Raw genomic sequence first — 26,479 nt, 5'->3', positions numbered from 1 at the left:
ACAGCAGAGATGAGTAATTGCAACAGACCATATGGCCTGGGAAGCCTAAAATATTTACTCTCTGGCCCTTTCCAGAAAAGTTTGCCACCCCCCGCCTTACAGCCACGAAAGGCAGCCTTTGCTGAGATCAGATGTGGTTGTCCTCAGCAGTTACCTCCTAAGACCCAAACTTTATAAGCTTTAGCCGTGATTTTAAAGTCGATGAATATGAGGCACAAAGAGGGGGGAAATTGTAGAAAGCTATTCTGGGATTTGCCCCCCGAGGCCCCGGGAATCTAGGAAGTTGGTGTAGCCCTTTGCCTAGACAAACTCTACAGCTCCCTAAGGAATTCACAGTCTGGGTTAATTCAGCTCTTCCTCATGTCATTGTCACAGAAGTAGAGGTGTTGTCCTTCCTGGCGCTCAGTAGTGGACCCTGAGTCACGTTCATAACAAGAGGGAGGTTGGAGGTTTGGTGCCTGCCAGCCGGCCCTAGAGTTTTTGCTGCAGTGAACAAATTCTCCGATGGGGTGGGGCTCTGCAGAGTGAGGCTTCAGACTGCTCCCAAGAGTCTGGGCTACTAAGGATCAGTGATGGGGGGGCGGGTCCGTTGGTAAACGCGTGTTGAATTGGTGATGGAGAAGATTGGGAGATGGCCAGATAGCAGAATCCCGTTGTGGAACACCGCCATGGGCAGAAGAGCCTGTCTGGGTTTTACAGGAATCTCCCAGCATGCATGTGCACGTGTGTGGAGTCGCATGCTTGTGTGTGTGTGCACGTGTTGGGGGGGGAGGGAGAGGGAGTGGGGGGGGGGCAGGTGGAGGGTGAGAGGAAGCCAGGGAATAACTGGGAGTGCAGAGATGAGCAGATGCATAGAGAGGTAGAAATGAATGTGGGTGACAGAGATTTTTTATTCGCCAAGCTTGTAACTGTTGCGGATGAAATTGTAGTAATTTCTGGGGAGGAGACAGTGCTCAGACCCTGGAGGGTCTGGTGGGGGGCCTCTTGGAGCAAGGCTCTCATTAGGCCAAGGCTAGTGTGAAAATCTCCCTGAGATCGGTGAGGGCTGGGGCAGACACACCAGGGGCTGCGGAGAAACATCTGGCTCCAGTCAGGAGGCTTCAGAGCCTCCACGGGTGTCCAAGCTCTCGATGAGCCCAGTGCTGGACAGCCGCAGACATCTGGTTATCACTGTCGTCCCCTTGGCTGCTGAGAGCTCATCCTTATCATTATTCAGTCAGTTTGTCATCATTGTCCCTGTGAACATTATCACGCCTCCTGGCTATCATTGTCTTTAATGTCAGAGCTCAGCCTGATTGATCATCATCATCATCTTCAAGTGCCTTTGCTATTCCTATCCCCGTGTTGACACGCCTCCTCCTTTCTTCCCCGGGCAGTGGAAACACACCCATCGCCGTATGGGGGACTCACCTGGACCTCATACAGAATCCCCAGATCCGTGCCAAGCATGGAGGGAAGGAGCACATCAATGTGAGTCCAGGGTGGGCAGGGAACATGGGCAGGGAGCATGAGCACCACTCAACATGTCCTGACGGGACCCAGACACCCTGGAGCACTGGGACGATGGGATGAGGGAGCAGACATGAGGGCATTTTCATACCTTGGGGTACAGGCACGGAAGAGCAGTCACTTCTGGGGGTTCTGGGGTTTCATATCCTCATTCCTCCACCTTTCAGACCTCCGGTGCTACCCCTTAGCTTAGAGATCCCCTAGTCACTGCCACACCCACTGTGGACAAAGCAGATCTAGATGTCACTGCAGAGTCTACTGCTTGAGTGCCCAGGTTGTCTGGTCGTGGCTGCGGAGGGGTGGCGGCCCAGGTCAGCACCATGCTGTTTGATGGCACTGGGGGGACCCTGGTGGGTGTGTTGGGGCTCTATGGGTTCAGGCACTGCATAAGTCCCCCTTTCTGGCTCCTCCAGCTCTGTGAGGTCCTGAACGCCACTGAGATGACCTGCCAGGCTCCGGCCCTCGCTCTGGGGCCCGACCACCAGTCTGACCTGACCGAGAGGCCTGAGGAGTTTGGCTTCATCCTGGACAACGTCCAGTCCCTGCTAATCCTCAACAAGACCAACTTCACCTACTATCCCAACCCCGTGTTTGAGGCCTTCGGGCCCTCAGGAGTCCTGGAGCTCAAGCCTGGCACTCCCATCATCCTGAAGGTAGAGTGAGGTGGTGGGCGGGAGGTGGGAAGCCGGGAGGCTGCTGCATGGAATGGGGATGCTTTTCAAGTGCCAGAGAAAGGCCAGAAGTCATGGGCTCTGGCCCAATTTCATGACTGCCGTCCCTAGCAGAGGTTGTGTTATAGTCCAGAGCGTGGAAAACACTGCCTCCGAGTTTGTATTGGGAGGCGAACTCTCTTTACAGGCTGTAGAGACCTGATCGGGGCAGCTGGACCCATCCTGGCCATCTGCCTCCCAGGCTTCCTGTGTCCCCCGAGTCCAGGACCTGGGAGGTCAAAGGCGCACACTGCTTCCTCCCGTGTAGCCCTTTGCAAACCACAGCATAGGGTTTCTTTGGAGCATGGGTAGCAAATTAATTTTAACTCCTGTGACAATTTCAATCAATTGGTACCGATTGACTGTAGCTCTGTGTTGAGAGGGATTCTGAGGCTGCACTCGGATGAGCTCAAAAGAGTGCCCCGATCACTGACTCCCCACCGAGGAAAGGGGAATGGCAGTGTATGTGTCACAGAGCTTTTGGACTTGTTGTGGAAGGTGGCCTCTCCACCAGCTCGCCAGCAGGATGGGACCTCTGGGTGGGAGACGTGGCAGCCAGCCAGGAGCTATGATGCTGACTCTGGGGTGGGAACCGAGGCTCTCCTGTCCCTCCAGGGCAAGAACCTGATCCCACCGGTGGCTGGGGGTAATGTGAAGCTGAACTACACCGTGCTGGTTGGGGAGAAGCCGTGCACGGTGACGGTGTCGGATGTGCAGCTGCTCTGCGAGTCCCCCAACCTCATCGGCAGGCACAAAGTGATGGTGAGGCCGGCAGGGCCCCGGTCTGGATGGGGCGGGCACTTAGGGATGCGAGAGTGTGAGCGGACTAGCTCCGTGCTGGGCTGCCAGGGCTTTCCGGGAGGCGATTCTGGCCCGCTCGGGACTTCCTTCGTGGCCACCCATCACCCCTTGTTCCTTCTCTCTGTCATGCTTCCCACCCCCTTCTTGTGCATTGTCATCCTTTCCTGACGCTGGTGCTACAATAAAGGCCATGCAAAACAGCTCTAGGGATGTGCTGCATGGCCTGTTACAGGCTAGAGACCCTTCCCGGAGAGCACCGTTGTTGGCCCCAGGAGGGCCATAATATGCTCTGCCTCAGTCTTCCAATCCTTATGATGGGATGAATCTCAGGGAGCGGTCGTTGAAGACGTGTCAGACTTCTTTAGGTCCCAGTCGTGGGCTGTTTCCTTATGAAGATGGACAACATGAGTCCCGGCTGAGGGAATTTGCAGCTTCCCGTCTGCGGGGGTGGCCTGCTCTGAGCCATCCGGACCCATCCCCAGGCCCCCACACACCCTCTCCTCTGTTCCAACCCGCGGCAGTTTTCCTCCCTCGAGCCCCTTCCTTCATCCTGCCCCGGGGCTGCTCCCCCAGGGTGCTCTGTGCCCGCTCCCAGCTTCCTCTCGCGTGCTGTGCCCCCAGGCCCGAGTCGGTGGCATGGAGTACTCCCCGGGGATGGTGTACGTGGCCCCGGACAGCCCGCTCAGCCTGCCCGCCATCGTCAGCATCGCCGTGGCAGGCGGCCTCCTGGTCATCTTCATCGTAGCCGTCCTCATCGCCTACAAACGCAAGTCCCGCGAAAGTGACCTCACGCTGAAGCGGCTGCAGATGCAAATGGACAACCTGGAGTCACGTGTGGCCCTGGAGTGCAAAGAAGGTACTGGAGGACCGGGGACCATCCCCCCGCCCCGAGTCTGTGCGCGTGCGCCTCACACAGGGCAGCGGGCTGGGCGCCTGCAGGCCGCACTGGGGGCCGGGTGTCTAACTCTGCTCTCCGAGCCTGTATCCAGACAGATCCCTTATCCCAGCAGACCCACCCCTTCCCGGGCGAGGCCGCCCTCCCCTCCCTCCAGGTGCCCCCTTCCCCTCTTTCCCCAGGTCAGGCTGGGATCATCCTAAACTCCGTGAGAGCAGTTTCCAGCTCAGAATCCTGGCCGCCGGGGTTTTATGCTCTCCTCTTGGGGACACCTTGGGGTGTCTTGACATGACACATTCAGCAACCTGCAGCTCCCTTCCTTGAGGAGGAAGGTACGGCTGTAGGGCTGATTTGAGATGGAGAAGGAAGAGGGTTTCCCAGCCTGTATGTTTAAAAATTACCAACACCGCCATGATGTGAAATCAGCTGCGCTAAATCCAAGAAGGAAATTTAGGAGTCAGGCTCTTGTCGCCTGCCAGATATCATGATATCATTCCGTGAGTCACCCTGGGAGGGTCTGAGTGGATTCTTTGCCGTGGATTTATTCTCCGAGCCAATCCGGCCTGTACCTGGGGCTCTCCCGTCCCCACTAGGGAAGCCGCAGCTCCCTCTGATGGGGAAGTGGGCCCATCCCGTCCCCTCAGTACATCCTTAGCTGTCAACACTGGCATCTGCCTTGTGGGACTGTTAATTACTGCCTTTTATTATATTTACGCTGCTTAATTTTTTTCTCCGCAATGTACTCTTCCCTCTAATTAGGTGTAGTGATTAGAATCTCTTTTATGTGTGGCAGGCACGAGGCTTTGAATGTTGGAGGCGCTTAGTGACTTGAAGGAAAGCTGCAGACAGAGTAAAAAACCACCCCCCTCCTTCTCCTCTCCGCCAGCTGAGCACCCCCAACGGGGAGCGGGCAATGTGAAGCCAGGTTCCTCTCAGAAAGTTCTGGAGAAGGAGGAATTAGCAGTCAGGGAGTCCAGCCGAAGGGGGTCAGCGGAGGCGCCAGGAGAGGGCCTTGGCTTCTGGCTCAGGAGAGAGCTCTCCTACGTGAGTGAGACGAGAGAGGTGTAGAGCAAAGTACATGGAGATTCGCCACGGAAGTATTCGTCGGGGTGCCCAGAGCTGGCTCTGGAACATGTAAGGGGCAGCTTGGGTTCGGGGAAGGTGACTCCCCAAAGACTTGAGAGTAAGCCGGGACGTCACCCACACGCAAACCCAGGCCCTGCGCTGGCCTGGCCTCTTGACACATAAACAAACACACACACGCGTGCTTACACGGCCACAGCAACTCACTGACACGCACACACACCCAGACGGTCACTCACGCACTCACACACACACACTCACTAATGCCCACGCACACATTGCACACATTCCCACAAACACACACGCGTTCCTCACTCAGGACATACATGAATGTTCACCAGTGCTTTCGGTGACAGCACGTGCCAGACGTCTTACCGAGTCCTCCTCCTGCACACGTGTGCACACACACTGGTGTGAGTTCTACTTGGAGGCGTTACAGTTGCTCTGCCTTCGGAGTCGTTCACCTTGGCAGCCCCCCCCCCCCCCCCGGTGTCAGTGTGACCAGGGGTGCGGACGGAGAGCAGTGCAGGGGAGGTCTGGAGCAGCCTCTCCAGGGGCCCGGGTGGGGTCCTCACGATTCTGTCAAATGAGAAGCAAATGAGAAGCCTGGAGGCCTGGAGACCCAAGGTCCGTGGGCCCAAGTTGGCACTGTGGGGTGCAGTGGGGCCCCCGTCCACAGTGCCTGGGGCAGCCGTGTTGTGTTTGTGTCGTGTGATCAGTAGAGCCCACAGAATACTGTTTTCCCATTCTTGTGTTTATGGAAATCGTAAGAAGTATCGTTTCATCGGTGCCCACTGGCTGTGTTAATCCACGCTGGTTGTGTGTGAACGTGCATGTGTCTCACGCATGCATGCACGCGAGTACGTGTGCGTGTGCTCTGGAGGAAGACGGAGCAGGGGAACATTTCTGACGGCCATCCCGGGGCAGAGGGTGGCCTGGGAGGAGGGCTGTGCTCAGGACAGAGTGTGGCCGCAGCTTTGGCGCTGTGTGACCACCTGGGCCGTGTGCTAGACTTCCTTGGGGGCCGGAAGGAAGGGCGTCTTGCAGCTCCATGACCATCTGGAGGCCTGAGCTGCCTCCACAGACAGCAGTGCCCACATGCAGACCATAATTCACCGTGGAGTGGCATCACCTTGAGGAAGGAAAGACAAAGATACACCCTGCATATCTATCCAGAAGGAATACAGTAATGTGGCAGAGCCTTCGTCTTGGCCCCATTGGATGGTTTGTGGTTTGAAGGCTCCAGTGAGCTGTGTGGCCCAGAACTAGGACTGCAGAAGAAATTGTTTTTCACTTTTATAAGAAAGCCCACTATAAAACGCAGAATTAGGAATAGACCCTCCACCACTGGAACCTCTCCCCTCCCTCCCCCATCCTTTGACGTCCCCCCTACCCCCCCAGCATATTCTGTAAACCAAAACCATTCAGGCCCCAGCAGCAGGACAAATCTATGGACAGCCACCCCCACCCATGCTTTGGAAGGGATTTGGCCCAAGACAAGCCTCCTTGTGACACATTCTATCTCTCCTTCCTATAGCATTCTCCCCAGCTACTTAAAACATCCCATGTTATTCCTGCACACCTGCAGCCTATTGCCCGTGTGGGCCTAGGTGAGGGTTCCTAAAGGCCTGGGTGAGGGTTCTGAGCCTCAGACTCGGGGCCCACCCCAGCCAGCAGTCTCACGGGCTTCCCTTTGTACCAGCTTTTGCTGAGCTGCAGACAGACATCCATGAGCTGACCAGTGATCTGGACGGAGCTGGGATCCCCTTCCTGGATTACAGAACGTACACCATGCGGGTGCTCTTCCCAGGGATTGAAGACCATCCTGTGCTCCGAGACCTCGAGGTGAGAAGTAGGACCCGTAACCAAGCCTTCCCCATCAAGGTGCTAGTGCAGAGAAAGGTGTCGGTGACCTGCAAATGCAGCCACCTCATCGGGAGGTGAGAAAGCTGAGGCCAGGGAGGGGATGTGACTTGCCCAAGGCTTCCCCCTACCCCCTCGCTTGTCAACGGCAGCCAGCCCGCCCCTCGGGAGGAAATGGGGCCGAGCCAGGGAGCCATCTGAGCAGAGATGGGAGTAGATTTGGGTTCTAGGGGTCATGGAGCCCTTGAGAATTGAATGGAAGTTGAAGAAAAACTGTACATATACACAAAAACAACACATCTGGCAGCTAATGTAACGAGCTCACGGACTCCTGTTTAGGAAACTCCCATGATGTAAGGGGCTTCACCACATAGTTGGTGCTCAATAAATACATGTGGAAAAAATAAGTGATGTGCTGGGAAGGGGGGGGTGGAAGCGTGAATGATAAGAATATAACTGTCTTTTGTACCAGCAGGACCTCATCTTTTGAACACTTTATCACTTCCTGTCTAGCATAGTATCTGGCTTATGCATATATTCATACTGTGCTTTGTTCCGAAAGGGATTTCGGATGACTTATCAAGATAAATACCAGAGAAAAGTGAAAAATATAAATGAGGAAACCAGGGCAAAATAATAATCGTAAGGCATAATCGCTGTTAGCGGGCTGCCGACTGAGCTCCCGGTCCAGTTGTAAGTACTTCATACGTGTGTGCGGATTTACTATCTCACAAGCAGTCGGAAGAAGTCGCGCTTCTTTGAGAGGCAGCAAAACTAAAGGCACAGAGAACTCCGGGGCCACGCAGCTGGGAGGGGGTGGCACCAGGATTTGAGTCGTGCAGTTAGACTTCAGGGTCTGTGCTCCCAATGATGAGTCTTTGCACGTCACTGTCGTGCCTTCGGGCTCTGGATACTTATTAGGACGGATCAAAACTCTCCAGGCAAAGCAACAGTAGAGATTAAGGCTAATTCCAAGACTTATGTCGTGCATAACATAACAACAGACGCCTCGCTCGGGGGTTGCACGGGTTTGCAGGTACCGACCCCTGCGGGAACATCTACACAGTTGTTCAAGGGGGTGGAGACGCTGTGCGTCTCTACAGAAAACACAGCAAGTCCCCAGAGACTTTGGGGCCCATATGCATTTCTCCATAATTGTTGAATAAATTGTGTGCCTGTGTGTGTGTGTGTGTGTGCACGTGTGCACACTTCTATAATGAGGGCACAGTCACTTCTGTCTGGAGGAGGGTCCGCTCGGCTCCTCAGTGGATAGATACCAAGAGGCACTTCCAAAGGCCGTAGGTGGTAGGCTCTGTGTCCTCACTGATAACGCACCTCTGCTCCGTGTGCACGTCTGCTCTTGTGTGGACACATAAAAGGTATACAGGTGTGTCGTATAAACAAATGAAAACATCGGTTATATCATGATACGCTCTTTTCTTGGTCTCACCCTTTTTTCTAAATGAATATTATCTTGTTTATTAATGTGTTTACTTGTTTACAGTTCATATCTCTGTAATCCCCTTCCCCCACACAGGCTGCATTCGAGCAATAACCGTGTTTATTTTATAGACGTTAATACCAGAACACCAGGTGGCACCAATTTGGTGAATGAAAGAAGTCACTCTATAGCCTAAGACACATAAAATCCACAATTGTTTATGAAATTAAAGCACCATGCCTATGAGTTGACATTTTAAAAGGATGTAGGTCTTAGATCTAGCAAAATAAAGTATTATAGTTGACATATGGCTCTGGTGAGTTAACAAATAATTGTTTAAAAATATCATTTGGGGGCGCCTGGGTGGCTTAGTTGGTTGAGCATCTGATTCTTTTTTTTTTTTTAATCCAAGTTAGTTAACATGTAGTGTAATGATGATTTCAGGAATAGAATTTAGTGATTCATTACTTATATTCAACACTCAGTGCTCATCCCAACAAGCGCCCTCCTTAATGCCCATCGCCATTGAGCCCTCCCCCCACCCAACACCCCACCAGCCGCCCTCAGTGTGTTCTCTGTATTTCTTATTGTTTGTCTCCCTCTCTGTGTTTATCTTATTTTTGCTTCCCTTCCCTTATGTTCATCTATTGTGTTTCTTAAATTCTGCATATGAGTGACAACATACGATATCTGTCCTTCTCTGCCTTGGTCTCACTCTTCACGCCTATGCCCCTCTCTCATTCTCATTCACTTTTCTCTTACATTTATACTTTTTCCAGCCTCATTTTTCACTACTTCAAACGACTAGGGTGTCGGTCCATGGAAGAGTACGCACTTTCCACATGCATTTGCATCTCCAGGGATTCTCAGACTCTCAAGCCTGGCTTGGCACGAATTTAACACACAGACTAGGGCAGTACGTTCCCAAGGACTGCCCGAGGTGGTGGCAGGAGAGTTATAGGGCTCCTTCTCCTACAGGAACGCATGGGCAGTTGTGCAGGTTGAACACTGCAGTGCTCCAGATGGCATCATTCATATGCAGCACCTTTGGGGTTGTTCAGTGCACAACCTGCTTCACTGTCTACAGCAGCCCTGTGTACCTAGGACCCGAATACAAATGATTCCCTCTCATTGCCCTTCCTAACTGTACCAAGCCTCTCGCTGAAAGCTGTTGGAGTCCCTAGCTGCCCTGCCGGGCTGTAACCACCTGAGATGCTCTCTGGGTACATACCCCGCCCCCGGCCTGGGCGGTTCCAACGGCCCCAGTTTAAATCACATCACACCCTACCACGGCCTTATTCCTCATCTGGCACGTTAAAGTCTCCCCTCCAACCTGAGTCTTCTCTCTTCTTTGCCTTTATCATGAGGACAGACTCGCAGCTCCCACCCTCCTGCTCACGAAGGAGTTACAGCCACCTGCACCAACTTCCTGAGTGGGAGCCCACACAGGACGGCTCACTGTCACGTACACTCTGCTTCACACAGGGCACGTGGCTCTTCTTTGTTTGAGTGGTGGTAAAATAAGCATAACATGAAGTTTACTATTTCAACCATTTTTTACATGTTCGGGGCCATTAAGTACGTTCCCACTGTGGTCCAGCCATCCCCACCATCCATCTCCAGGATGTTTTCATCTTCCCCACTAAACACTAACTTCCCATTTGCCCTCCCTCAGAAACCCCCATTCGATTTTCTGTCTCTATGAACTTGACTGCTCAGCGTCCCTCGTGTAAGTGGAAACACACAGGATTTGTCCTTTGGGGACCGGTTTATTTCATTTAGCAGAATGTTTTCAAGGTTCATCCATATTGTAGCATGTGGTAGAATTTCTTTTCTTTTTAAGGCTGAACAATAGTCCGTTGTGTGTGTAGACCACATTTTGTTTATCCGTCCATCTGTCAGTAGACACAAGGGTCACTTCCACCTTTTGTCTGTTGTGAATGATGCAGCTAAGAACGTGGGTATACAAGTACCTGCTGGAGCTCCCGCCCCTGGTCTTTTGGGTATATGCTCAGAACGTGTGACTCTTCGTTTCTGTTAAACTCACTAATTACTTGACAGAAGTCAACTTTTACCATCCCACATTAGCCTAGGGCCATATGAGATCCAGCATCCTAGGCAAGACCCTGGGATCTTGCCCGGATTATTCTGATTTGCTTCCAGCCCCGCCTTGCCACCGAAATAGTTTCTCCCTGTTGGCTTTCCTAGTATGGAAATATTCCCAGGGAAGCCACTGATAATCTAAAGCGATGTTTCCTGACCTTTCCAGCCACTGGAATCGGTGCCCACTGATTGGGCATGAGCGGTAGATGTGTGTGAAGGAGGAGTTATCCTCCAGCTCTATCTGTCCTGGACTTAGCCCTGGGTGAAGGGATGGCATGTGGTTAGGGGGCTGCCCAGGCACTGGGGACACACCAATCCTTTAAAGACAGAGAGCAAACAGTAACCACACACCCCGTTTTCAACCTATCCTTGTCTCCTAAACTCTAACCTGTTGGGTTACAATTAAAATTTACTATCCGGTTTTTAACTCACAAGCTTCAACTCAACTGTCGAACCATCTGGTGAATAAAGAAAGTCTTGTTTCAGAGTGACATTTGCTTAGGGAGCTGGTTGGGGGGAGGTGGCAAGTTACAAAGGGGAATTGTGCTGAATACTCTTCTTCACCGAGACACTTCACCTCTATCGCCCCCTTCATCAAGTGGGGAGAAAATTCCTACCTTCTCCACCCCCCAGACACTGGGCTGATGTATTCGATGTCTTAGAAACTCCTGGGCAAGAGGGATGGGTGAAAAGCAGCCAGTGGAAGAGGAGAGGCAGGTAATAAAACTGCCGTTAAGTGCACCCTGTGTGTGCCAAGCACTTTACATACATTATCTTATTTAATGCTCATAAAACATTATGACATGGGCGCTCATATTCTCATTTTACAGACGAGGCAATAGAGCCCAGAGGTGACAGGGCTTTCCTCCATGTGCGAGTCAGTGAGTCTTTCTGATTCCAAAACCCATGCTGCTGACGGGGTTCACCCCACAGCTGGCTTTGCTAACCCTTCCTCCCCAAGGGCCTCAGTCCTTGGTGCCCCGGAGGCGTGTGCAGCCAAGGCAAGAAGTCCAGAGCACGCCCTCTCCCCAGACCTGCCCTCTGGCCAGCCCTGTGCCCTCTTCCTCCTGGTGCCAGACCCGGACGTGGCTCCCCTGCCCTCGATGGCCAACCTGAGTTGCCAGGAGGCCCTGCGTGGGAGGCTGCAGGGGAGACTCAGGGCTGTCTCTCGGTCACCTCCTAGGCCCAGGGGGAGGACTAGGTGTGGTGAAGGACGGGCAGATGGATGGGGACTCGGGAGCCAAACAAGCTTGGGTTTGGAAGTCCAGCACCATCCCGCACCAGCTGGCTGGCCTTAGGAAGCCCGCGGTACCTTCTCTGAGAGGCGGTTAAGAGGACACCCTCACCCTTGCGAGGTCCTTAGAGGCTTAGATGGAGCCATGATCACAGTGTGCCAGCACCGTGCACTGCACGTGCTGGGTGCCTCGGAAGTGGCATTATCTATCAGCAGTAGAACGAGTTGTGGGCATGTTGCTCCGGCGGGGCGGGACGGGGGAGCGGTGGGTAGGGATTGAAGGACAGAGGAGGTAAAACGTGCACACGTGTGTTGGAGGCCGTCCCAGGGCGAGGAGGGAGGTCGGCGGGACACAGACGGCTGGGTAGATTGAGGCCAGGCTGACGGCAAGGTGAGGCTGTCTCATACCCTTGTCTTTTTCCCTTGTCAGCCCCTGTGGAGAGGGGAACCGGGGATCCGGGCAGGATGCCAGCTGAGATCGGGCCTGCCTTGGGGAATGAGGAGTTTGCCAAGGGCAGCTGGGCCGAGAGCCGGGACAAGCGGGGCCCCGGCTCTGGCGAGTTCCCATCTCTCTCCTGAGTACCGCCTTTCCACATGGCCTTCCGGAGGGGCCTCCTGCTGACCATCCAAGGGCAGGCAGGGGCCTGCCCCGTCTCTGCCTCCTCCAGGGCCTCGCCTCGAGCCTGGGACACAGGGGAGCTCAGGCAGTGAGCGGCGTGAACATTCCAGCTCTGTGCCTGCCACCTCCTTGGACCTTGGGCACACGGGGTTTCTCCGCTGCCTGCATCTTCCCCAGTTTAAAACTTCTGGACTAGAGTGGGATGCAGTTGCTACCATCCGGGAAAGGTGACTGTGTGTCAGGCCCTGCACTGCCAAGGTTTGCACGCACCTTCTTCTTCAGGGCTCACGCCAGCCCCCCCGAGATGGCAGGATGCAGTGTTGGCTGCCTGGGTGCCGTCCCGGCTCTGACACTCCTGTGTCTTGGGATCCCGGGAAAGTTCCTCACTGTCACGAGGCCCTGGGATATTAACGGTACCCAGCTCATAGGGGGTCATGTGGAATAAATGGGTCAACATTTCTCAAGCATGTAGAGCCGTGCTCAGCAAAGTACGGTCTACAGACGCATTAGCTGGAGTACCTTCGTTTCGCTGTTGGAGGAATGGAGCCTTCTCAGGGTCCCCGACTAGTCTATGGCTGTGACAGTGAACCCAAGCTTGACCCTCCCCGAAACTACTGGCTTCACTGCTGCCCACAGGACGCTCCTTCTCCAAGACCCCTGCGGGGGGACGGGGGCACAACCCTCCACACGGCACCTCGTTTGAATGTCCCTGCTCCTCCCGCGCCCCACTCCACGACACGGGTGCCCTGCTCTGTTCTCCGAGGGCTTCACCTTGAGGGCAGAGGCTGCGCTTTATTTGTTAAGCAACCTTCTTGCTATAATGAAAGAACACCTACAGAGCAAGGCACACGTTGTCGGGACACAGCCCAGTGCATTTTCCCTGAGTGAACACAGCCAGCAGGCCAGCACGCAGATCAGGAAGCTGAACCCTACCGGCCCTCCACAAACGTCCCCGGGTGCCCCCTTCCAGTCACCGCCACCCCCGAGAATAACCATTTTCCTGCCACCGTTGTTTTCTTATGAATCTTTATGTAAACGGTACGCCCTCTTCTTCCTGACTTTTTTTCATTCCATTGTCTGCAAGATGCATCCGTGCTACCGTGAGTGGTAGAAAGCCCTTCACTGCTGTGGCCGTGTGGCTTCCCGCTGGGCGAATGCCCGCACTTCCTGGAGCCCCTCGCTGTTGCCGGGCACCCGGCTGATTCCAGTCTGGGGCCCTGACACGCAGAGCTGTGGGGCCCGCCTGGTGCATCTCAGAGATGCGTTCTCCATGCCTCCTCCCCCAGTGGCTGGCTGGTGTGAGCTGGGTAGACCCTGCCCACCCCTGCCGGCCTCTGCCAGTGGACAGAGGACGCGGGCAGGAAGATGAAATCTCCTTCCCCGTCTTCCTCCCGTTTCCCTGGGTGCGGCAGGGTCTCAGAGGAGTCTCTGAGAAAACATCAGATGCTAGGGTCTATGGGGCTTAATCTTCTTGCTTTAGGTGAATCACCTTGGGGCCCCAGAGAAGTTGCGGGACCTGCCAGAGGTCCCACGGGGTGGCGGAGTCAGAGCCTGTGTGGACCCTGGAAGTCCTGACTCTGAGGCCACTGGTCTGTCAACGGGATCCCCGTGGCCAGAGAAGGGTCAGCATGAGGTCAGGTGGAGGCTCAGGTGTGACGACCCCTCCGGGAGGCCCCCGGGGGCTGTCCGTAATGCTCATGCGCCCTGGCGCAGGGCCCCCCACCCGCCCTGTGCTGCCGTCAGGGACGAGCTCGCGCTCAGCAGCGGACTCAGATCCCAGCGTGGCCATTATCACTCAGGGTGCCTTCTCTCTGTGCCTCACTGATTCACCTCCAAACAAGAGGCAGTGAGCCGCACGTGGGTTAAGGAAATAGCTGGCACGGTGCCCGGGGCCAGACGAGGGCAGGGTCCACAGCGTGCGGCACCCACCCCGTGGGGAGGCCCCTGGGCCCGGCTGGCCTCCGCCTCACGTTGGCGGTCGGCAGTCAGGACTCCCCCGGGGGCTCCTCCGCAGGTCCCGGGCTACCGGCAGGAGCGCGTGGAGAAGGGCCTGAAGCTCTTTGCCCAGCTCATCAACAACAAGGTGTTCCTGCTGTCCTTCATCCGCACCCTGGAGTCCCAGCGAAGCTTTTCCATGCGCGACCGCGGCAACGTGGCCTCGCTCATCATGACGGTGCTGCAGAGCAAGCTGGAGTACGCGACCGACGTGCTGAAGCAGCTGCTGGCCGACCTCATCGACAAGAACCTGGAGAGCAAGAACCACCCCAAGCTGCTGCTCAGGAGGTGAGGGCCGGGCCGGGCGGGCGGCAGGGGGCGGAGGTCGGAGAGGGCCCCTGCCCAGCCCAGCCCGCTTGGCCTGGATCTCGTGCCTTCTGGGGAGACGGGGGCAGAGCTCCCAGGAGGAGCAGCCAAGTCCCGCCAAGTTAGGAACCAACCTGCCCAGAGACCAGGGCGCACCCCATGCCCTTTTGGAAGAACCCGTCCACCCCGGCCCGTCCACTTGCCCTGCTGCTTCTCTTTCACCCTCTAATTCCGCTCTGCCTTCTTCTCTCTCCGTCCTTACCCTTCCCTGGTTACAGCCCTTTCTGCCGGAGTTCTTCTCTCGTGGAATCTTCAGAGGTCACTTGCCCAGCCCCCGGCCTTATCTAAATCAGAACATGAGTTAGGAGAGATACCCCAGGGCCTCTCTGGGGACCATCCTCACCATCTTAAGACTGGAAACTTCAGGGGCGCCTGGGTGGCTCAGTCGGCCAAGTGTCCGACTCTTGATTTTGGTTCAGGTCATGAGCTCACGGCTCACGAGTTGGAGCCCTGCGTCGGGCTCAGCGAGAGCAGTGCGGAGCCTGCTTGGGATCTTCTCTCCTTCTCTCTCTGTGTCTCCCCTGCTCGCTCTCTCTCTCTCTCTGTCTCTCTCAAAATAAATAAGTAGACGTTAAAAAAGATTGGAAACTTTGGCCCTGGCCCCTCTCACTGCTGTGAGCACCACAGCAGCAAAGCCACTGGGAGCTTCTCGCTAACACAGAATCTCAGGGCCCAGCCCACAGCCTCCTGGATCAAAATCTGTATTCTAACGAGAACCCTAGGTGATCTGAAGGCACAGCGAAACCCGAGAAGCACCGGTCAGGCCTGTGTTCGAATGAAAGCCCTTCAGTGGCCCCTTGCCTGATGCAATGCACCAGGCGTTTCCTGGCACCGGCTGGGGACTCTGCACGGGTCCAGGTGCACCACGGCACACTGCTGGACGCCTCATCCTTGACACTGTGGAGACCTGAATGGTCACATGTGACCGCAGAAGCCATATCCTGTGGCTTCGGCTTTATGGCAAATAGAGGTTCTCTGACTCCATCCATGCGGCGTTTCACGTTTTCCTCCTGCTGGAAGGCCATTTCCCCTCTAGGCTGTTAGCGCGGTGTCTTTAGCCTTTCTGTGGACAAAGCTGGGAAACTCCCACATCAGGCCTTTGTGTCCAGCCCTCTGCCTGGACCGCCCCAGGGGCCGTCTGCCTCTGCCTGTCCTCTGCCTCCGTCCTGGGTGTCTGGGTCTGAGGCAGGGCCCCCTGCTTGGTCCAGTGGCTACATTTGGCTTCCAGAAGTGTCTCCTTCAGGCTTTTTCCTGGGGCCGTGGGCATTCGCCTGCACAGCTGCAAAAGGTTGCTACATTTCGAGCAATCAGACAGCTTTGGAAACAGCAAGGTAGATCATTTTGATTTTTGTTTTACTTCCACCACGCAGCCACCCACCGGCATAATTCTAGGGTTGCCACTGCCTGCCAGAGCTCCCACCGACAATTTCCCCGCGTGGCCTCGCTCTGTATCCGTGCGTCTCCACCTCTTGTTTTCCACTCGCTCCCCCCCCAGATGCCCTCTCTCCTTCTGCCCTCCTCCGTCTCCCTTTCTTTTCCTTGCCCTTGGCTGGGCCCCTCATTTCAACAGTCTTGCGCTTCTCTTCTTAGTTTCATTTGCGTGCTGGCAGCTGCCTCAGGATCGTACTCATCCGTATCTTCTGCCAAGTGCAACTTTCAAAGCCTATCCACACATACCCGAACGGGCCCGTGTCTCCATGGAGGAGGCCACAAGCTTAGCGCAAGTTCGAATGGCGTTTGTTTCCTCCAAACGGGTGCAACCGGAAGTGTCTTGGGGCCATAACAAGGCCGCAGCGTCCTTCCCTTCCAAAGTAAAAGAAGAGGGGCGCCTGGGTGGCTTGGTTGGTTAAGCGTCCGACTTCAGCTCAGGTCACGATCTCGCGGTCGGTCCGTGAGTTCGAGCCCCGTGTCGGGCTCTGTGCTGACAGCTCAGAGCCTGGAGCCTGTTTCAGATTCTGTGTCTCCCTCTCTCTCTGCCCCTCCCCTGTTCATTCTCTGTCTCTCTCTGTCTCAAAAATAAATAAATGTTAAAAAAAAATTTTTTTTTTAAATAAAAAAAAAAGAAGGGGGCTTGGGTAGCAGCACAAAGGGTGCGAGTTAGACTCAAGAAGGCACTTCCTGCCGTTGCAAATGAAACACTAGCGAGGTTCCAGGGGAAGTTCCAAAGTAATGTGAAACAGGACAATTTTGGCATCTCTTGGGATGAGCTAGGTATTAGCTCTAGGAGTCTTTAGCTTTAGGGGATGGGGTCCGTGTAATCCATCTGGTTTTTGTCCCACGACCCGCTTCTCCCGCTGCCTTCCTTTCTGTCCCCTGCCAAATTAGTATCTCCCCGGGTTTCTTATTCTTCTCTTCCCCACCCATAGGAAATTATAAAGTTCTCTACGCTTGCGCTGTCTGAGGTTACAGCTACAAGCTACACGTGACCATCCAAATGTAAATTGATCACAGGTCAAGAAAATGTAAAATTCGGCTCTTCAGATGCACTAGCTGCATTTCGAGTGCTCAGTGGACACGTGTGGCAGGGGCAGGGGGCTACCACGCCGGACAGGACAGTGTTTTCCTCCTCGCGGAAAGTGCCGACGGGCAGCTGGTCTAGCGCGTTCCCTCCAAACGTGCACCAGGGAGCCTGGCACCAGAATGTCATCTCCTGGCTTCGCGGGCAAAGCTTGTCCTATCATTACGGGGTGTCTAGGAGGCTATGGCCTCCAAACGTTCTTTAGCACCTCAAGATGGGGCCCAAAAGCCGCAAGCAGCAGAATCAGTGTGGAGTTGTTCCCTTGCCTTCCCAGTCCTTGGGGGTCTGACCAGCTGCTTCTGTCTTTGTCTCGCTCCATCGGTTCCCTTGGTGACTGGTGACAGGACTGAGTCGGTGGCTGAGAAGATGTTGACCAATTGGTTCACTTTCCTGCTCTACAAGTTCCTCAAGGTATGATTGGATGTGGGGGTATCTCTGGGGGTACCCCCCTACCAGAGCCTGCATGCCCCCAAGCCCACATTCCCCACGGCCTGGCTCGTAGAACCCCACCAAGAAATGCGGTCCCCCTCAGCACTGTCACTGGCCCCGAGGCGGCAGACTCCTGACCATCTCAGGAGACAGAGCATCTGTCAGCCCTTGCGTGAGAGATACCATCCCCTGTCCCCCAGGCCGCTTTCTCCAGAGCCGTGAGAGCATCCTGTGTGAGCCCTAAAGCCAAGTTCCCCTTGTGAGCCCAAAACATTTCACCCCTTATTTCCTTGCTTTCCCTCTTCCTCCCGTCCTACCTCTCCCAGCCCTCAGGCCCATAAGGGTTCCAGGCTGGTACCTTGCAAGGCACGCTGCCCGTGTGGCTGGGAGGTAGAAAATCCATTCCCCTCCAATCATTACCTGTTTTCTAAGGCTTTGGCACCACCAGGGACTGACCTCTGTCTGTCTCATGATGGGCAGGGGTGGGGTGGGGTGGGGAGGAGGAAGAGAGAAGGGACAGGAGGCAGGGGAGGTGAAGAGGAGGGGGCGGACAGGAGAAGACAGGTGGTCGAGAGAGCTGAGAGAAACACCCATCTGAAGGGGGAGTTGGCACCAGAGAGGAGGGCAGGGAGCAGGAGAGAAACGAGACGGAGGAGTGGAGAGCGGCCCTGTCCAGAGAAACGGGCTCTGGGGGGCTGGTCCGGCGTCCGCCCAGCACGGCTCTTCTCTGTGTCCAGGAGTGCGCCGGGGAGCCCCTCTTCTCGCTGTTCTGTGCCATCAAGCAGCAGATGGAGAAGGGGCCCATCGATGCCATCACAGGAGAGGCCCGCTACTCCCTGAGTGAGGACAAGCTCATCCGCCAACAGATCGACTACAAAACCCTGGTAAGCCGGCCTCATGGCGCTGCCCATGCCCCTGGACAAGGGGCTCTGGTCCTGCGCAGCCCCTGCCCAGCAAAGGGGATGGCTGAGGTGCTGGCGAGCCATCTGTCCTTACCTGCCGCACGGGTCCAGCCAAGCGTCCCACCTGTGCCCGTCACCCCCAGACTCCCTCAGTTACCGCCACACCAGGGCAGCTGGATTTGGGGGCCAGTCGCTCAGGCACAGCTCAGCCACACTTCAGCAAAGACTAGTGTGGTCCCGGGCCAGTGCACTGAACGTGGGGTCCCAAGCCCTTGCCAACAGCTGGCTGGCTGATTCCCCAGAACAAACTCCTCATCAGGAATCCCAGCGTGGAGAGCGAAGGTTTCATGCAGAGCAGGTGGAGGCCAAAGGAGAGGAAACCGGAAAGAGTTCCTTATGTTCCAGAAGCCCAGCTCTGCCTACAGTCTAAGTGCAAATACGCCCATGACCCAAGCTATAGACCACAAGGCCGGGATAGACTAGTGGTTAAGGCGCTTGTCCAGGGAATGTAGGGATTCCCTCTGTCAAGGTTAGACCCCCTCTTCTAATAGCAGCTGTCACCCTAGGAGGCAGCCGAGCTCAGCATGTAGGAGCATGAGGTCTGGATTAGAGCCCTGACTCTGCTTCTGACCAGCTGGCTGATTTGGGGCAGATCCCTCAATCTCTCTGAGTTTGGGTTTCTTTATCTGGAAAAAAAAAAATGGAGGATAACACTAGAACTGATTTACCCAGGGATAACAACCGTGCATACCTCCCAAAGTTGTCCAGAGGATGGGGTGTGGTGAGGAGCACAGGGCAGGGAGCCCACTCTTTCCCGCCATGTCTGTCCAGCAGGCTGCCACTGTCCCTCCCAGCAGGGCGGGCACTCACACAGCTCTGGGCTCTTGTGTATGGAGGTGTGATCTCCCACCCGGCCTCCTCTAGGAAAGGGGGGTGGGGTGTGAAAGGAAGGAGGTAGAACGTAAGATCACAGATAAGCACTGCAGGTGAAGCATGGGTGGCCTCAAGACCAGTGGACAGACAAAAGGATTTAAATGCACTTACGGGGAGATGAGACCCATGCAGGCTGGGCCGGCACAGGGCAGAGTCGGGCAGGAGCAGTGAGCCCAGGGCGAATCCCAGACCCCATGGCCAGTGGGGAGACAGTCCCTTCTGGATGGGAATGATGCACCTGTCCCCCTCCATCTTCAGAGGGCCGGCGAGGCGGGGAGGCACCCAGTGGGCATCTTGACAGACCTGCTGGGATGGGCTCCACTGGGGAAACTTCAGAGGAGCAGCGTGTGACCGAAGGCTTGGCTTCCTTGAGTCACATTCTGCTTCAGAGGAGAGAGTTAGAGGCTCTGATTAAAATGAGAAGGGGCAGGGGGGGAAACCTTCCCAAAATAGAGACCCCAATAGATTTTTTAATGAGCTAGAAGTACCATTGAAATGTCTCCTGCCTGATCTCTCCCGACCCCTTCCTTTCCCGTCCCATCCGTGGTTCCCCAATACTGAACCCAGCACCGTGAGCTGCAGTGATGCTCTGTCCCCAGATCGCGGCATCCTTCCTTCCAAAGGCCCCGGCTACTGTTCACACGCCAGCCTGGTTTCAGACGATGTCAGGAGCTAGGAGTGGGTCAGGGGAGCGCAGCCATCAAGTGGAGAGACCTGGGGAGGAGGTGCCTTGTGGAAAGGGGGAGGAAATTGCAATTGTTTTGCCGGGGGAAGAAAGGGCTGCAGGGAGACAGGCTGCTACCGCAGGCCTATGAAAGGAACTCCCAGCAGGCAGAAGGGGAACAGCCCCTGGCTGGCAAGAAGGAAAAGGAAGCAAGCCTAGAGACAAGACAAGACAGCCGCAGACAGGGCTGCCCCGGGCCGGAGCCACCGAGATGAAGGGGTCAGATAAAAAGAGGGGAAGTCGTGGGATTCAGCAGTGCCGGAAGAGCCCTGGGCAGTTTGGGCCAACTGCTGCTGTCCTTGTCCTGGGCAGGAGGGGTACCACAAAGGAGACAGGTGCTGAGAGGCTCAGGGCTGCATCACGTTCTAGTTAGGTGCCCTCAGAGGTATTGAGTGATTAATTAGCTGCATACTAGAACTTGGGCTTGCGTGTTCTAGGGCCCTGCTGCTGGGAGTGGCTATTGCATCACCCAGGAGACTGCTAGGTGCTGGGTGCTCACCCGGGAGCTTGCTAGGTGCTAGACCACTGGATGCTTCCCTGCCACAGTGCAGAATCGCAGGCCCCACCCCAGACCTCCAGAGTCAGAATCTGCATTCTAACAAAACCCCTGAGTGATCCTATTCACATTAAAACGCCAGAAGTACTGAGTTAGCAGGGAAAAAACCTCAGGCAGTTTGCTCAGAAACTAGCCAAGGGGCATAAGGAATCGGTGTTCTGGGTGGAGCTGTGGCTTGGCCGGTGGCCAGGCAGCCCTGTCCCTCAGTACTTCCTCTTCTTCTCCAGATGCCCCATGCATCCCACGGGGTTCTCCTAGGGCCACCATGAACCCCTGGGGCAAGTAGAAACGTCAGAAGGGCATACTCTGGGGGTGGGGCAGCCTCTGCCTCGAGGGTCTAGTGGGAGGAAACCCAGAAAAGGCTGCGTTGCTCCTGGAGGAGGAGGCTGAGTCCAGAGCACAGGACGGCAGGGGCAGCCAGGGCAGCACCAGGTGGCAGGCTGTGCCCAGCCACGGAGGGGACAGTGAGGGTCCGGGAAAGCTTTAGAGCGAAGGGCTGGGAGAGGGCTCAGAAGGGACCCATGGTCCAGAATTCCTTCCACCATTGTTTTCATTTTAGGACACGTTGAGGGTGAGAATCTGGATTTATAGATTTAGGAGGGGTTTTTTTTCCTTCTTAATGGAAGAAGCATGTTCCTGTTTGAGCTCACAGCAGTCTGGCTGCTAATAAAAGGCAGGCGTCCAGGGGCCAGGGTTCTGATTGCAGCCACATGGAGCAGAAGGGGGTGGGGGAGGAAGCTGTCGTCTGAGTCTGCAGACATGTGACATCTGAGATCCGAGGTGGCAGGGGTGCAGGGAAACGTCAGGGAGGGGGCATAGGGGGCTCAGGCGGCAGGGGCAGAGGGAGGGTATGGGAGCCCGGCGTGCCAGGCCGCCTAGTCCACCCGCGCCCCATGGCACCCACCCCACCCCACTGTGGCCGTCCCCCCCCCCCCCCCCCCGCCAGCATCCTGCACAGCCCCATCCACGTAGACAGAGTCCTCTCTGAGAACAGCAAGGAACGAGAAGCCTTGGGAAAGAGCCCAGAACTTTTTAAAGGAAAAAAATACAGCTTGCTGCTTTAAGAAGAGCCTGAATTTTTCTGACTAGTTCCAGAAGGAGACTTTGAGGCCCTGGGCCAGGGTGACCACTTTCCCTTAACACAAGTTTGTGGGTTCAGAGCCAGGAAGGGATCTCAAGTGGTTTGAACCTGCACCTTTTTATTTTTAAAGAGCCCATTAAGCTTCTTATAGATTCTCCAACCTCCAGTCAGCCCGAGACCGTCACAAAAATCGAAGCTTATGAAATCTCTTGAGCAAGGAGCCAGATTCGCATGAGTGCGTGTACATGGAGAGGGAGTGACCGGGAGGATGGACCCACACACGTGGAAGGGGAGAGTTCAGAGGGCAACGGGCTGGGTGTGCTGCCGACACAGTGCCGTGTACATGGGAGAGAGAGCGAGTGGGGGGGTGTGTGGTGGTCTGAGGATGCCCCTGGGACTCAGCTCTTCCTGCTGCCCTCCCCCACGCACCTCTGCTCCCCCTTCACCAGGTGCTGAGCTGTGTCAACCCAGACAATGCCAACAGCCCCGAGGTCCCAGTAAAGATCCTCAACTGCGACACCATTACTCAGGTCAAGGAGAAGATTCTGGATGCCATCTTCAAGAATGTGCCCTGCTCCCACCGGCCCAAGGCTGCAGACATGGACCTGGGTGAGTAGGCTGCCCACCCAGGACTGTCCTGGGACTGGTCAGAAGCACCTCCTACAGACCAGGGGGGCCAGGAGGCAGGGGGCAGGCACCCCTCCGTGTCTGCTCAGTGAGTAATAGGCACACAGGGGACTGCCACCTGCTGGCAGCCCCACTGCCTCTGGTGTCCCATCGGCAGTGAAGGGGGACGCAAGCTGAGTCTGTGTGGTCCAAGCTCCTGCCACCACCGTCATTAGCCCCCCCCGGGCCCTTCCCTTCCCCTCTGTTCTGTGCGTGTTGTTTTTGCTGACTACCTAAGGCAGGAGGGATCTGGGTCAGTGATGGAGGATGGAGAAAAAGAAGAGAGGAAAATGAGAGGTGACAGCCTGCTGGGGAGCCGGATGACATTTTATTTGAATGTTCCATGAATAGATCGCATAGCCTACATAAACAAGGGCATGCCAGTTAGGGCCAGCTGTACTGAGATCCAGTTACGGCTCGCCTGGGTGTTGAATGAGATATTGTCCTGGGGAGACCCTAGTGGGGAGCTCCAGGCTCCAAAGGGGCCAGGACTGAAGAGAGGCAGTTTGGCCTCGTGGCTCATTCTCACACCCGGATTGGAGTCCTGACGCTGCTAAGTTGTAGCTGTGTGACCTTGGTCAAGTCACTTAACCTTTCTGTATCTTAGTGTCTTTACCTGTAAAATGAAGATAATAACAGTGCCCGCCTCACTGTAAGAAAGAAATTAGATGGTGCTTGTAAAAGCCTCTTAATGGAGTGCCTGGCCCGTAGAACCCACTCAGTTAGTACTGGCTGTTGTTACTGCGGATCATGAGAATAACACCAGTAAGGAAGTGCCGTGTGTCTGTTGATCCCGGGCATGGAGAGAAAGGCGTTTATGTGTATGTGCTTATGTCTGGAGATTTGTGGCAACGTGGGGGTAGGAGGGCCTCCAGGGGCCCCTATTCCATCCATCTGGCCTCTAAGCTGCCTTCAGTTAAGCCATCCAACACAGATGGGCATCTATGCTATTTTCTAAAATCCAAAGGGACTTTTCATCTCCTCCTGCTGTGCCTGAAGACAGGGTCAGGAAGTTCCGCTCACTCATCTCAACCCTTTCTGCTTCGTTTAACCCCACCTCCTCTTGCTTGGCTCTCGGCGGGATGTGTTCTGCCCCATGCCCAGGGCTCTGACACCCAGGGAGAGACATTGGGCGAGCTTGTGGTCCCCTTCCCTTGAGAGGTGTCTCTGTGCATGCTGCTCTCACGGGAGAGAGTCGGTGGTGGTGACGTGTGTGCAAGCGTGTCCACGCGTGCGTCCCAGGGCACTGGGCACTCCAGTCGGAGTGGACACGTGTGTCTGTGTGCGGGTGACTCTGTTGCCGTGAAGATCCCACAGCCTGACGTAGGGAAGGGGCTGCTACGGGACCAGTGGGAGGGAAACCGACTCCCGTGTTCCCCACCCCCAAACACCTAAGTGGGTGGCTCCATAATGGGTTTCTTGGGGAGAGTTGCGTTCACCCGGGATGCCAGGTAGCACCCACCACTCCTTTTGTTGATTTACGGAAGCCGCGTCAGAGAGCTTATCTGTGCTTCTCGGTGTCCTTATCTGCACAGTGGGCGGGAGGGTGACCCTGACATCATGGGGCCAAGAGCAGGAGCTGTTGTAAGAACCTTCACGCCAGAAGGTGAGTTCGGAAAGGTGGTGTTAGAACACAGGAAGAGCTCCTGTGAGCAGGTGCATATAGGACTGTTGCTTCTCACGCTTGGGAAGGGGTGACTCCCCGGGAGGGAGAGCAGCAGGTGGCTTCGTAAGCCTCCACCTGAAGCACCGAGACAGAGTTTTTGCTCCGGAACTCCTCTCTTCCTTACCAGAACAGGGCAGATGGGTGGTAAAGAACACTACCTCCTGTGGTGGTTCAAACACTTAGTAGATTTCAGGAAGGGCGGGAGCCAACGTTCTCCAGGGTCCTCTCCACCCCAAGCTCAGGGGGCAGCGGCTGGAAGCAGATTCAGGGGCCACACCTTCTGCACCTGCTTGATTTCCTGGAGGGAGAAATCCAGTCTCACAGTTCAGGATCTCTCTCCCTCCCTGGAATCTGCACTGCCCCCCGCCCCAGCTTGGGAGGGGAAGGGGCCGCTTCTTAGCCTTAGAATATTGCTCCCCTAAAAGGCCCGGAGATGCAAATGCCAGGCAAAGCAGAGCATTAATGAAAAGATATAAAGCATCCGGCAGCCATCGAGGTGAACCATTTGGAGCGAAAGTGGCAGCCTCAGAGCACCTGTGGCTCCTCCCACCCCCCCAAGGCGAAAGGACCTTGCAGCAAAGCAGCCAAGACTGCCCCCCGGGGTGCACATTCTCAAGCAACAGGCTGCTTCCCAGCAGGGGCGGGGTCTCCTGTGACTCACCGCCCACCACGGCTGCCCACGTTTCAGGTCCCAAGACAACAAAGAGGGCACCCCTCCCATGGGAGCTGCTGCTGGGAAGGACCCAGGAGCTACCCTGGAGGGATGAGGCCTCCGACAGCAGGGACAGACAAGGGGGAAAGCCAAAGAAGTGGGGACCTCAGGCGGTTCGAGCCTCAGGGTCCCATCTCCCTGGGGGAGGAGCCTCTTGCTGGACTCCTCATAAAGGCCCCCTGTGGTGGGTGCTTTTCTGAGGAAGGTCCTTTTTTCTACGAGATCCAGGGCTTGGAGCCGCCCCCAAAGCTCTGGCCTTCTTTCTCCCAAAGCCACATTGCATAACAAGGAAATGGGGCCTCCTCAGAGATCCAGATGCTTTTTCCACATGATTCACCTCAGCCTCGTGCCCCCAAGGAGAGTTTTTCCGCATCATGTAGGTGATGGTGCTTGAAACGCCTAAAAGCAATTTACAAATGTAAGGTGTGATTACTATCAAAAATTAATTTATGCCAAAGGGACATAACACATAGGCACGGAGAGGACTCAGACCCATGCTCTGGACAGAGGCAAGATAGCCAAGCATTCTCCTTTCATCCCCCTCCCCAGCCCCCGCCCCCGCAACCCCCATAGGAGGGCATTGGGCCAAGACTTCCTTCCCCCTCCCGATGCCAGCCAGCCCCTGGCAAAGCAGGGACACCTGTCTAAGAACAGCTCAGAAGGGGACAAAGACATTTTAAGCCCCCCCCCCCCCCCGTCACTGTCCTAAGTAAATCCAGCCCCAAACACATCCTCCTGCCTTTCATCATCACCCCTGGCCTGGCCCCTCATTCCAGACACTTCCATCCACTGCTCCTCAGACTGAAGTTCTCTCACCTCCCCACCCCACCCCCATCCACCCTTTCCCTAGACCTTTCCAGGTGTTAAGCAACCAAGATGGGGAATGTATTAGTCAGGGTTCTCCAGAGAAAGAGAACCAATAGAATGTGCACAGAGAGGTTTGTTTTAAGGAATGGCTCGCGTGATTATGGAGTCTTAGTCCGTTTGGCCTGCTATAACGTGATACCATGGACTGCATGGCTTATGAAGAGCAGAGATTTCTTTCTCACAGCTCTGGAGTCTGGGAAGTCCAAGATCAAAGTGCTGACAGGTTTGGGTCTGGTGAAGATCGCTTCCTGGTTCATCGGTGATGCCTTCTTAGTGTGTCCTCACAAGGCAGAAGGAACAAGAGAGCTCTCTGGGGTCTCTTTGACAAGGGCACTGATTCCATTCATGGGTCTCCACCTTCATGGCCTTTTATTTGACATAGAACCCACCTCCAAATCCCATCGCATTGGGGGCTGGGATTTCAACATGGTAATTTTGGTGGGACTCAACCATTCAGTCTATAGCAAGGGGGCTGGCAAGTCCAACGTCTGCAAGGCCGGCTGGCAGGCCGGAGACGCGGCGAAGAACCCACCCTGCAGTTCAAGTCCAAAGGCCTTCTGCTGGCAGCATTCCTTCTTGCTCACAGGAGGTCAGTCCTTTCTTGTCTTCAGGCCTTCAGCCCAGTGGATGAGGCCCACCTACCTTATGGAGGGCAATTCACCTTACTCAAAGCCCACCGATTCAAGTGTTAATCTCATCTAAAACAATTCACAGAAACTTCCAGAATAACGTCTGACCACATAACTGGATGCCTAGGCCCAGCCAGCTTGACACATGAAATTAACCATCACAGGAGCCAAAATGAA

General features: G+C 55.4%; 1 protein-coding gene across 6 annotated transcripts in view; it reads left to right on the top strand.

Moving 5' to 3' along the window:
- The window catches only part of PLXNA4 (plexin A4), a 594,729-nt gene that overhangs the window by 537,212 nt on the left and 31,038 nt on the right, over window positions 1–26,479 (top strand). For all 6 annotated transcript variants that reach the window (XM_045052764.1, XM_045052766.1, XM_045052767.1 and 3 more), the window contains 9 exons: window positions 1,377–1,470; window positions 1,923–2,162; window positions 2,835–2,981; window positions 3,642–3,876; window positions 6,701–6,843; window positions 14,273–14,541; window positions 17,482–17,548; window positions 18,304–18,450; window positions 22,212–22,371. In XM_045052764.1, coding sequence (XP_044908699.1) covers window positions 1,377–1,470; window positions 1,923–2,162; window positions 2,835–2,981; window positions 3,642–3,876; window positions 6,701–6,843; window positions 14,273–14,541; window positions 17,482–17,548; window positions 18,304–18,450; window positions 22,212–22,371 — 1,502 coding nt within the window. The remainder of the gene's footprint in view (window positions 1–1,376; window positions 1,471–1,922; window positions 2,163–2,834; window positions 2,982–3,641; window positions 3,877–6,700; window positions 6,844–14,272; window positions 14,542–17,481; window positions 17,549–18,303; window positions 18,451–22,211; window positions 22,372–26,479) is intronic.

Source organism: Felis catus, chromosome A2 (assembly GCF_018350175.1).
Source record: "Felis catus isolate Fca126 chromosome A2, F.catus_Fca126_mat1.0, whole genome shotgun sequence".
Classification (NCBI taxonomy): Eukaryota; Metazoa; Chordata; class Mammalia; order Carnivora; family Felidae; genus Felis; species Felis catus.
The sequence above is the reverse complement of the archived record's forward strand: the minus strand, read 5'-3'. Positions and strand labels throughout refer to the sequence as shown.